The sequence below is a fragment of the Aquila chrysaetos genome, chromosome 12 (assembly GCF_900496995.4).
Source record: "Aquila chrysaetos chrysaetos chromosome 12, bAquChr1.4, whole genome shotgun sequence".
NCBI lineage: Eukaryota > Metazoa > Chordata > Aves > Accipitriformes > Accipitridae > Aquila > Aquila chrysaetos.
Window position 1 is genome coordinate 17,598,015 of NC_044015.1, and position 10,942 is coordinate 17,608,956.

Genomic DNA, 10,942 nt, shown 5'->3' on the forward strand with positions numbered 1-10,942 from the left:
GTTTGCAGCAATGGCTTGTGATACCAAGTTTTCAAAATAAGTGATAATTCTGTAAGTGATGGAGACCCTGCTGCTGCTACCTCTTTGCTTGCTCAATTCATTTTGCTGGCTCTTATTTTCTGTCCTGTTCTTGTTCTTCTATATTTGCCCATTGTCTCTCCCAAGTATTGTTACCTGCATTCTTGCACAGCTATCTATCCATTCTTTTCGCCTCTTGCACCTTTTTTCCCTTACAAGAGTATTTGCCTCCTGCCATGCCTTCTAGTGTTGTATAGGCCCTTCTCCCACTCCCTTACCTACTGGCTTAGGTGCAGCAGTGAGCATTTTCTCCCCTTCTCTGCTCTTCTCCACTATTTCCAATCTTTGTGTCCAGTACTGTGTCCCAACAGGCCTTGTACTTGCCATCTATCCCTGTCAGGTACTAAATCTCTTTTACCCATTTTAAACCTCTGTACTGCTGTCTCTTCCATATGTTGTCTTCATTTTACCTTGTAACTCTGAGTCAAAGAAAACAGATTGTAGTATAGCTGCTTCTCAGATGTACAATTTTTTTTGCCTTGGAAATCCTTCTGGCTACGAGTTGCAAGTTGTATATGCAACTGTCTCTCTGGGTTCAGGTGAAATTACATGTCTTAGGTTGGTGACTTCCTTCTGCTGGGATGCAAATAGCTGCCTGAAAGCAAAAGTCCCTCGATCTCTGCTGAGCTTTGTCATTTGCAGCTAGAGATGTTGCACCCTTCAGCAGCTCAACTTACATGCCTCTGCCTCTGCAAATGGCTTTCCCTTGTGATTCTCCTTTTTTTTTCTTTACGCATTTGTACAGATACCTGCAAGTGCAAATTATACAAAGAGAAGGATGTAAAATTACAGATTCTTTCCATAGGGTATAGGTATCTTCCTTTAATGCTTTTATGACTAAACTAGTTTATTTCAGTATATTTTAGCTCAAAACCAAAATGAGTTTAAATTCCTTAAACTGAAATGCTACCTTCAAAGCTTCTGGCAAATCTATGGCAAATCTAACAATTCCATGGTTACACACCAAAATCAGTGACAATTAAAGCTATTTTAAGTTGAGATGATATCCGAGTTGGATTGTTACACAAAGGGTGATCCAAACTCCTGAAAACTAGGTCAGATAGCAGCATAACATAATTGCTTCTGTCTTCCTCTCTAAAGCTTGTAAGGTTTTGTAACTTTTTATTGGAAACCTGAAAATTCTGGTAGAAGGGTTATTAACCATTCCTTTTACTGTACCGTATCTTATGCAAACTGTAATCCCCTCTTATGATAGTTAAGTGATTTTCTTTAAATTTAGAGCTACAGTGCGTTGCTCTTGAGCTGAGTAAGAGCTAAGCACACTAGCCAAACAAATACCAGGTCAGTTTATTTAGAAGACTAACAGGATAGGTACCTTGTTAAAAATCATACAATGAAAATCTTTGCTGTTGTCTCTAAAGGATGGGATTAAAACTTAAACTGAATATTACTTGTGAAAAATAACTGTCTGGGGTATACATCATTATTTTTCTTTGTTTCTACTTGATTAGCCCAATTCCATTGATGAGTTCAAATAACCATTCTCCTGAGTAAAACTTGCTCCTTTTTTTTAACGCCTGCTATTAAAGAGAATCAGTTACCTATTTCATGCCACTGTGGGTAATCTGATCAGCAAAAGTGATGAAAAATATGTTTTACAGTTCTTAAAAACATTTTTTGTCTGTTACTTAAGACATGATGAGAGGTTTTCTAGTTCTAATCGAAGTCCTTATGTATAGCTTATATAAAGTAGTAATGAAGTCCCTGTATATGCTTCTTTGGGTGTGGGGCTTTTTTGTTTTGGTTTTTCTTGTTGGTGTTTTTTTGCTTGTTTTTTTTAAAATACTTTCCATGGGTCTTAATTTTTTGCTTGAGTAATGTTTGTACTATTAAAATAGTTAATTTGAAATTCCAAATCCCAGACCCACTCTTTCTGAACAGCACAGTCAAATTTTGTTAATATTAGTGTAAATAAAAGCCTCTTTTGGTCTATTATTAATAGAGCAGTAGCTTTTCTTGCAACCTCATTGTGACTTTTAAAGTTTTAAAAATTTTTGGTTTTCAGATATAAAGCCAGCGAATGTGTTCATTACAGCTACAGGGGTAGTAAAGCTTGGAGACCTTGGACTTGGTCGATTTTTCAGCTCCAAAACCACAGCTGCACATTCTTTAGGTAAGCTTTGTCTGAGGTACAGGTGTTGGGGAGGTGGATTTTTTTAACATGGTGGAAATACTGTGCCCACTCATGAGGAGGAAGAAAACAGCTAGGTCCAGCTAAAGCTTTTCTTAAATAATAAAAAAATAATGGTCAGCACCATGGACAAATAGAGAAAAGCTTAACACTGAGGTGTCACTTTCAGCAGTACAGGTTGTTGGGTCCCCCCCCCCCCCTTTGTTTTAATCAGTTAATGTACATTCCTGGCTCAAAATAAGTCTTCATGACAGTAGTGTTTTCTAGAAATGCTAGGAAAAAATAAGACCAATAGTACAGATGCATTTTTTAAAAATTCATTTGAACTTTAATCAGTGTTGAAAAGAATCTAGTAATTCTGTGTGCCTGTATGGGTAGCATTGATGACATGTTGGTCATATGCTTTGAAAGGGCTAACAGAGGAGCTTGCCTGTTTCAAGGTGGAGTTTCTCAATATAAGTTAAGTAAGTCAAGGAGAGATCAGAATTAGGCTTTATGAACCATAAAGACTTTAAAACCAAACCAAAACACAAAACAAACAAAAAAACAAATCCTAGAAAACTTATTTTTATAAGAATAGAAAAAAACTTTCTGAAACGCCCAATTTATTCTTTGCTAGCACATAAAAAATAACCTGTTAACTTTTTCCAAATAAAATTTTCATATAATTTGCATCTTTTGAGTGGCATGTGGAGACTAGAATGATTAAGAAGCCTTTAGAGATGAAAAAGTAAAAATTTGGCAGATATTTTAAGTTTAAATGTAGCAAATGGACAAATGACAGACTCTAAGAGGATCTCTGTAAAAAAGAAAAGCCTTGTAAATAGAGTAGCATCTGCTTTAAAGAGAAATGTAAGAATCGGTGTTTATAGTATGGTGATGTAGATTTTTTTTTTAGCTAAGAAAAAAATTCTTTTCCCCTGCTGAAGTGGCTGTGTTTAGTGGTTGCTGAATTCAGGCCTGTTCACTGACTGCAAAGGGTGTGAAATGAACTTTTAGAGCCCTCAAGAGCAAGGCCATAGATGGCAGCATCCAGAATTGTCTCCTGTTCCTTGTAAAGGGTATTGAGGCAGGCAGAGCACCTTGAATACAGATAGGTAAAATCAATTCAAATGCTGCATAGTGTGAATTTTTAACAAATGACAGTGACAATTCTGTAATTAGGCATTCATTTGAATATTTTTTTATGTTTAACAAGAGTGCATGATAAGGAAGATAATGTCTAAGAAAGCCAAGAATGGTTAAGTAATACTTACAATCCCTGTCTTAGGGCCATGAGAGGACACACAAAGAATTGTGTTTGCTCAGATGCTGATGTTTCTAATTAGACTATGAAATATCAGATTTCTTGGATTAAAATATGCCATATTTATCCCCAACTCGTGATTTAACTTTATTTAGGTAGTCCCAGTTATCAGTACAGTGTGGAAAAAAGGAGAGGATTGATGTTCAGCATGTTTGTACCACATTTGATGTGTGGGCAATACTAGTGTTAACAGCCCAAGAAAACTATTTTAGAAAGGAATTTTTTATGCGATCCGTACTTCCCTGTCTTCCAGAAAGCCTTTGGTCAGTCTTTTGTGCTTTCCTATTTTTATCACGTTTGGTGCATACTGATACTGGTGTAGTCAAAACCATGAGTTAACTGCTGATATCTTAGTAGGTCTGAGGTGAAACTCAGGCGCAGATGTGCAATCTTGCATTAATAAAAAAGAGAGAGGAAGAGACAGAGGAGAAGCAGTGAGACCAGACTGGAAATGTGCTTGGGTTCCACATCGAAGTTCAGACATAACCCTAAAGTTCTGATACTAGTTCATGGCACAGTGTGTTATATAAAGTGCTGCTATTCATGCTGCCATCATAGCCCAGTGGCCATCTCTGGCAGCGCTGTCGAGATATTATTTGTCATAGTTGGGTCCTGCTACTGCCTGCAAACGGAAGAAGGATGTAAACAAGCAGTGTGAAGAGGGAGCTGCTCCTGGACTGTATTTGCAGGAAGCTGTAGATCCTAATCTGTAGGTAGGAGCACACGAAGAAGGCAGAAGTCAGTTTTGAGGGTGGCAGAGCTAGACTTTTGTTCTGAGACAGAAGTCAGGTAGTTAAAGATGAACAAACTGCTTCAGCCCTGTGTTATTTTGGCTCATTGCAGGGGAATGGTTGCAAAGGGACTGAAGACTGAGCTAGAGTTAAAAACAATGTAAAACCCCCAAGCCCTTTAAAGCTTATCTCTTACAAATACAAGAGTCATCCAGAGAGCGGTGCGGGTAGGGGGATGGAAGCTTTGTTTCTAATGTTGGGTGCTGTGTCTTGGTAGAGGAGCTGTTATTTTTTTTTTTTCTTTTTTCCCCATCTCCTCTTTTCCCATTTCCTTCTTAATTATGACCTGATGTCAGAATTCAGCCTAGGAGAAAGGTTTTGTTCAGCTGTTAACTTAGGCTACAGTGGAGACAGTGACACACTGATTTATCATGTCACTAGCAGAGACCACTTTTTAAAATTAATTTCTCATGCAGTTTCTGTTGCTGGTTTTCCTGAAATTTCTTTCAAAGTTGTATCTTTTTATGATTCTATAAACCTTTGGTGCACAAACCCCAGTGAATTACAAACATATTATGTGTCGCAATTTATACTTGTTTAGAGGCTTTATAAAAATTTCAGTAGCAAACTAGATTCAGGCTTTCAGAGATAAAGAAATGTATTAAAATTTTCATTAGCTGCAGCTTCTAACTGGTAATTATGAATAATACTGATTTAATTAGAGTACTTGCTGATGGTCCATTTGAAACAAATAAATACTGCACTGGACAGGATTTCTTAATGTTCTTAACTCTTTCTATACAGACTTATCAAAACAGTAGAATTTTCTACTGTGGCATGTATATACCTTTTTGAAAATAGAAAATCTTTCTTCCAAAAATGCAAAGGAAATGGAGGCATTTGGTACTGTTTATTCGATACAAACTTGACAAAATTTCTTGGTTTCAGAAGACTTTACATTAGAAAGGGGACGATGATCCAAAAAAGGCTTCTTACTCCTTTCCCTATGACTGTGTGTGTTAGGGGTTTTTTTGTTGTTGTTTTTAATGGCTGAATGCCAGGCCTTATGCTCTTTGATGAAATGGCAATTCTAAGGCCAGCTCATGGAAATGTGCATTTTTTTTATCTTTAGCAATTCAGTGGATTTAAGGATAGTCCATATATTAGTATTTCAATTACCAAAAAAAACCCACCCCCAAACCCCAAAAAAACAGTTCTCCAGTGTGGTTTTGCTAGAGGTCTGCACAGCATGCTGTCCAGGCAGAACATGATGTGAATACCTTCTTGCAGGGCAAAAGAGCAGATCTGCAATCTTAGAATGCTTGAAAGCAAAGGATCATATGTGTTGAATTCTGGTGTTTCTTCTGTGGTTTGACAGCTTTTGTCATTTCCATGATACTCCTGTCCCTAGCACAGAGCTATGTTATGAGGGATTTGACTGTAAACTCATGCAGGTTGTGGGGAATAAAATACCTTGTAAAAATGTGTGCAAATACTCTCCTTTCCTCTTACATATGGTCTGTAACCCAGCAGAGGGTGTCAAAGCAAGTGCTGAGGTGGTGGTATGCAGCACCATTTTGCTGTGAATAGAATAAGCTCCACTTTCATACTCTTAACCAAACTGTTCTGAGAACCCGCACCCTCAGTGTACAGGAAGGCTAGCAGAAAAATCTGGAGCTGATTCATCACAGTCATCAAAGAAGCTGTATTAAGACAGCTCTTATTGTATGTACAAAACCCTGAGATCTTTTACAGTAGTTTGAAAGCTGAAGATAAATTATTGTGCTGTTACAATGCTACATTATAAAATAACCCAAGATATCTATAGATTGATTTCTGCAGTTAGACTATTTGCATAATGTAGGCTAGGTTGCAGAATTACTTTGGATAAGTGCAGTATTTTAGGTCCCATATCTGTGGTTGAAGATGAGCCTATGACTTAGAAATCTCCTACACCTATATTAAAATAAATAAGTAAAAAATAAATTATAGTTATGGAGAATTTTTTGTGTCAGTGGTTGGTTACCCTCGCTGTTCCATAACTGCAGCTTATTTGTAGCTTTGTCTGTCTTCAGCATCAACCATTCATCTTGTTACGCACTTGCATGTTGTATTGAACTCTGTATTATAAATTTCCTGTGATCTCATGAAGTCATTCATAAACCATATTTTTTGATTACTTAAATAAATTGGGCCTTTTTTTTTTTTTTTTTTTTTTTTTTTTTTAAACTGAAGTCTTGTTTTGGAATTCTTTGAAAATCAGAAGAGTTACTGAAGTGATTTTAGCCCCCTTCCTGAACTCTGGTAGTTATGTATTCCAATGCATGGAATGTCAATAATAATTATATGGCCTTTTTAAAAACTAGTCTATTAAATACCTGAATTAGGCATTACATTGTTTTGTATAAGTAGTATTAATATTTACCAGGCAGATTTTTCTCCCAGCTTAAAAATGCTTGATAGTACTTAGAGCTAGTTACTGTATTTCATTCAGCTCCTTGATGCATTGTTGGTTTTTAAGTGAACACATTCTCCTCTAACTGGGCTGCAGTGTGAGTTATGTGTTTATGCAGGTAATAAGATGGACTGTTTATGTCATAACTCCCTTTTTCATAATAGATTCTTTTCCTCTGATCCTTCAGATCCAGCTTTCTGCCCCTAATAGCCACCTTTTCCATTATGTCTGTTGCCTCTCCCAATAGTAGAAAGCTTGCATAAAGAAACAACGCTTTCTGGATCTGCGGCATCTTTAAAGGGAGGGAGTTCCAGAGCAGGAGCAGATTCTGAGGAAGCAGTTTACTTGACCCAGGCCATTTTCAAGGGGATTACTGTTCAGACCTGCAGGTTATCCAAGATGTGCAAATGCAGTGAACAGAATGCTAAAGTTACAGATTTTGTTCTTAAAAACAGAGGCACCTTAATATGTTACGTTTTTGTCTTGTATTATCCCACTTCTGTGTCTCCAGATGAGTAAAGAAAATTGCATGTCTTTATAGTATTGTGATGCTGTATTTCACTTAACAGAAAAAAAATAATGATCCAGGAAGGAAATGTAACATATAATCACATCTGGTAGTTGCTTGCCAGCAGTACAGCTATGTACCAAGGTTGCTCACCGTTTTAAAGAATCGTTGCAATGCCTTCAGTAGTTCCTGAATGTCAGAATAATGAATCTTTTGTGTCATGTTCTGTTAAAAACAGTTTACAAGTAGTAATGATGTCTAGATCTTCAAGTTGTTTTTGTGATTCAATCACTAACATAACTGTAATTTCAATTCCTTTCACTTGTTGGTCATTGGGGTCTTCAGGTTGTATTGCAGTTAAGGTGTTACACTAGGCTAAACGCTGTAAAATGACAGCATTTGTTCTCCTTTTCACTATCATCAATCTTTCACAGTCATATCGGACCCCTAACGTATCAGCAGGCTTCCCAGAGCTACTGGTTAAAATTACCTTTGCTTTTGGTAAACTATGAACCTTCAAACCTCTGTTTTCAGCTGCCCCCTGTGGATTCTGTGAAGCCTCTTTCTGGCACGTTACTCACTGCCAGCTATTTACGTGATGTCTCAGAGCAGCAAAGGCAGTGCTGCTGTAACCAGCTAAGAACCAGATTACTATTAAACTTGGTTTTTGTTGTTAGATGAATTCTGCCAACAAAGCATCAGAATACACTAAACCAGTGCATTAATCAGTGGATGCAAAATACAGCTGAAAGTTTTCAGAGGTGTCCAAGCTCACAAGTTCTTGGGGTAAAAAAAAAAAAAAAAAAAAAAATTTCAAGGGGGAAGTACAACAGTAAGAATAATAAAAATATGAAAGCTGTGTGATGCCAAATGTTGTTTAATTAGAATCTCCAATTTTAAGATAGCTGTCATTAAACACCCATTAAACTACCGCTGTTGATACATTAGAATAACAGAGTTGCTTCTGGGTCTTCTGATTCTGTTTTGGTGTTACACTCCACCCATCTGCGTGCCTATTCTTTCAGAGGGAAAAGACCTTCTTGACCATTACTCTATTGTGGGTGAATACAAACATCCCATGAGAGTAAATGGTTTTCACAATACTTTATCATTTTGAGTTGCCTTTCCCCAGCCTTTCTCCTTTTAAGCTTTTGACCTCAGTTCAGAGCTGCAGTGACTCCTCAGGCCAGCGCTAAGGGAGCCTCTGGGGAAAGGGGCTGCGGCACCCTCTGGTCTCCCAGGGCTGGAAGTCTCTCCCAAAATATTTAGGGGGCCAAATCCATTGTAGGATGCAATATGGGACCTCTGTCCTTGCATATACATTGGAGAAGCATGTTCTCAGTTTATATTAATTTGGAATTTTGTTTTCAATATTGTTTGCCCAGAAGATGAATTGAAATTATGGGTTACCAGAGGCAGTGGCCTGACGTGGGATAAGGTGGTACTGGGTTTCCCAATCCCAGCTGGGCCTTTCAAGTAGGAAAGTACTGCCCCCACCCCCTGCACCTTTTTCTTCCCCCTTTGTCCCTAAGGAAGTGTGACATAGTTTGAGATGTCAGCCTTTCTAAAAGATAGGGCACATTGTCAAAGCAAACCCCTTAACTTTTGGAAATGTTTAGAGTAAAATTATTAATCTGATTAATTAAAACTATTATTAACCTGATTATTCAGATTTGGAATTACTTGCCTATTCCCTATATCTGCATTTCAAATATCGTACAGAAATGAATTCTGAATAGATGAGGCTAGTTCAGAAGTGTGGGAGTGATATTAGATTTTTGTGTTAAGTAAAATAGTGTGAGGTTCATACTCTTAGTTTTTGTAGTTTGCAGTGAGAATGCTGATTTTAATCTCTGGCTGTGTTGCAAGATGTTTAGTCTCAAAATAAGGTCAACCTGTATTGAATTGACAGAATTCAGTTGGTTTTCATCATCAGGATTCAGTGTTTAAGAAAATATTTCACACAAATTTGAAGTAAAAATCTACATAGATATGTGACTCTTTGCTGTTAGGCAGTCATTTTGGGGGGATATAAGGAAAAAGTTCAGAGACAATGCACCAAAATTGCCACTACTGTTATTTTTCATAACTTCTCTTTTTGTTGATCTGTCATATATGAACCCATCACTTAAATACTATTTTTTGTTTTAATGGCTTTTTTTACAGAGCTGAAACGTCTCTCAGAATTTCTCTCTTCCAAGTAACTTGTGACACAGATGGGTAGGGTCTAATTAAAATAAAGGGGAAGAGATGTCCTTGGGTATCCAATGTAAATTTGCTCTGGGACAGTCCTAGTAAATGCTGCTTTTCAAGAGCAGACGTCTCCAGAGCCCACAGCTCTGAGGCAGGATTAAGCTAGGACAGCCACAGATTAGGGAGCTGAAAAGTCCTTGCAGAGTCTAGTCCTGCAGCAGATGGCCGAGTCGCTCATAGGAGCCTCGGCTGCTTCTGGGCTCACAGGTTTTCCTGCCTTCCTCTCTGAGAAGCTGAAGATACTGGATTTCAGGCTCAATTTTAGTTTCAGATATTCAAACTAAATTGTGTTTATTAGTTTCAAAAGCATATTTTTCAGACTAGTATAGTCTCAAAAGGAAGAACAGACAACTCATTTAAAAAAAAAATAAATTCAAGCAATGGAAGAGAATTTCTAGCTGTTGTTATTTCCAGCCACAGTGGTAACAATTTGGAAAGGAGCAGGGATGTGTGTGTGTGCATGTATTATGTTCCCTTGGTTGTCTGCAGAAGAAAGTAATTGCTTTCAAGCTTCTTTAAAAGCAAAAGTCAGAAGTATTCTACAACTGAATAATTCTGGTAATTAGATATCAGTAGTGAAAATAAAGCTGCATTGGATGAAATAGATATCTAATTAATGTATATTTCTAGCAAACTGAAGAGTCATAAGTATGAATTGAAACTATATGTGTAGCAAAATGAGAAATATAGAAGATTCAAAATGTTTTTCAGCCAGAAAACTGTACTTTTACAACTATGTAACAACAGAAATTTTCATTCAAAAATACTTGTGTATTTATTGCAGTTGGTACACCTTATTATATGTCTCCAGAGAGAATACATGAAAATGGTTACAACTTCAAATCTGACATCTGGTCTCTAGGCTGTCTTCTGTATGAGGTAATATTGATATATACAGTGAACTTAATAATACTGTTGTGCTCCACCCGCACCCTGCCCCCCCCCCCCCCCCCCCCCCCCCGCCCTTCCAAATGTATTAAGTTCTGTTTTAGGATCTATTTCTGTATTTTTGTTGTTTGTGTGTAGCATTGTGGAAAAGCTACTTTTCAGCTATTATGTCTGTCTTTAATATTAGCAATAAGAACTCTTAACTTCAGCATGTGAAATACTCTCTGTGTGTTGCTCAAGACTTGCCTTTTACTGGGCTTGCTACAAAGATTTTACAGCAATTTGTTGAAGATTGGCCATAACTGAAGGATTAATAAATGAATAATGGCAAGCATATGTAAAATTGTTCTAAGTATTTTAATGGCCTATGCTGATTATATGATTTTGGTAATAAATGCATTGAGAAATAGTAGGACTGACTTGAGTATGCAACTAATGCTTTCAAAAACTGCAATATAGTTATCCGAAGTAAAACAATAAAAAAACAAAAAAAGGGTTACTGTGTCCTTATTACTACTAGTCTAGCTTGGATTAACTTTGAAGATAATGACTTCTGTTGCACAGACATATG

The 10,942-nt window shown here is 37.1% G+C and overlaps 1 protein-coding gene across 15 annotated transcripts in view; it reads left to right on the forward strand.

The window, feature by feature from the left end:
* Window positions 1–10,942, forward strand: part of NEK7 (NIMA related kinase 7) — an 86,817-nt gene that overhangs the window by 49,508 nt on the left and 26,367 nt on the right. For all 15 annotated transcript variants that reach the window (XR_005933662.1, XR_003925958.2, XR_003925954.2 and 12 more), the window contains 2 exons: window positions 2,105–2,212; window positions 10,268–10,362. Coding sequence is in view for 7 of the 15 variants with exons in the window: in XM_041127729.1 (XP_040983663.1) it covers window positions 2,105–2,212; window positions 10,268–10,362 (203 nt within the window). In the remaining 8 variants the exon portion in view is untranslated. The remainder of the gene's footprint in view (window positions 1–2,104; window positions 2,213–10,267; window positions 10,363–10,942) is intronic.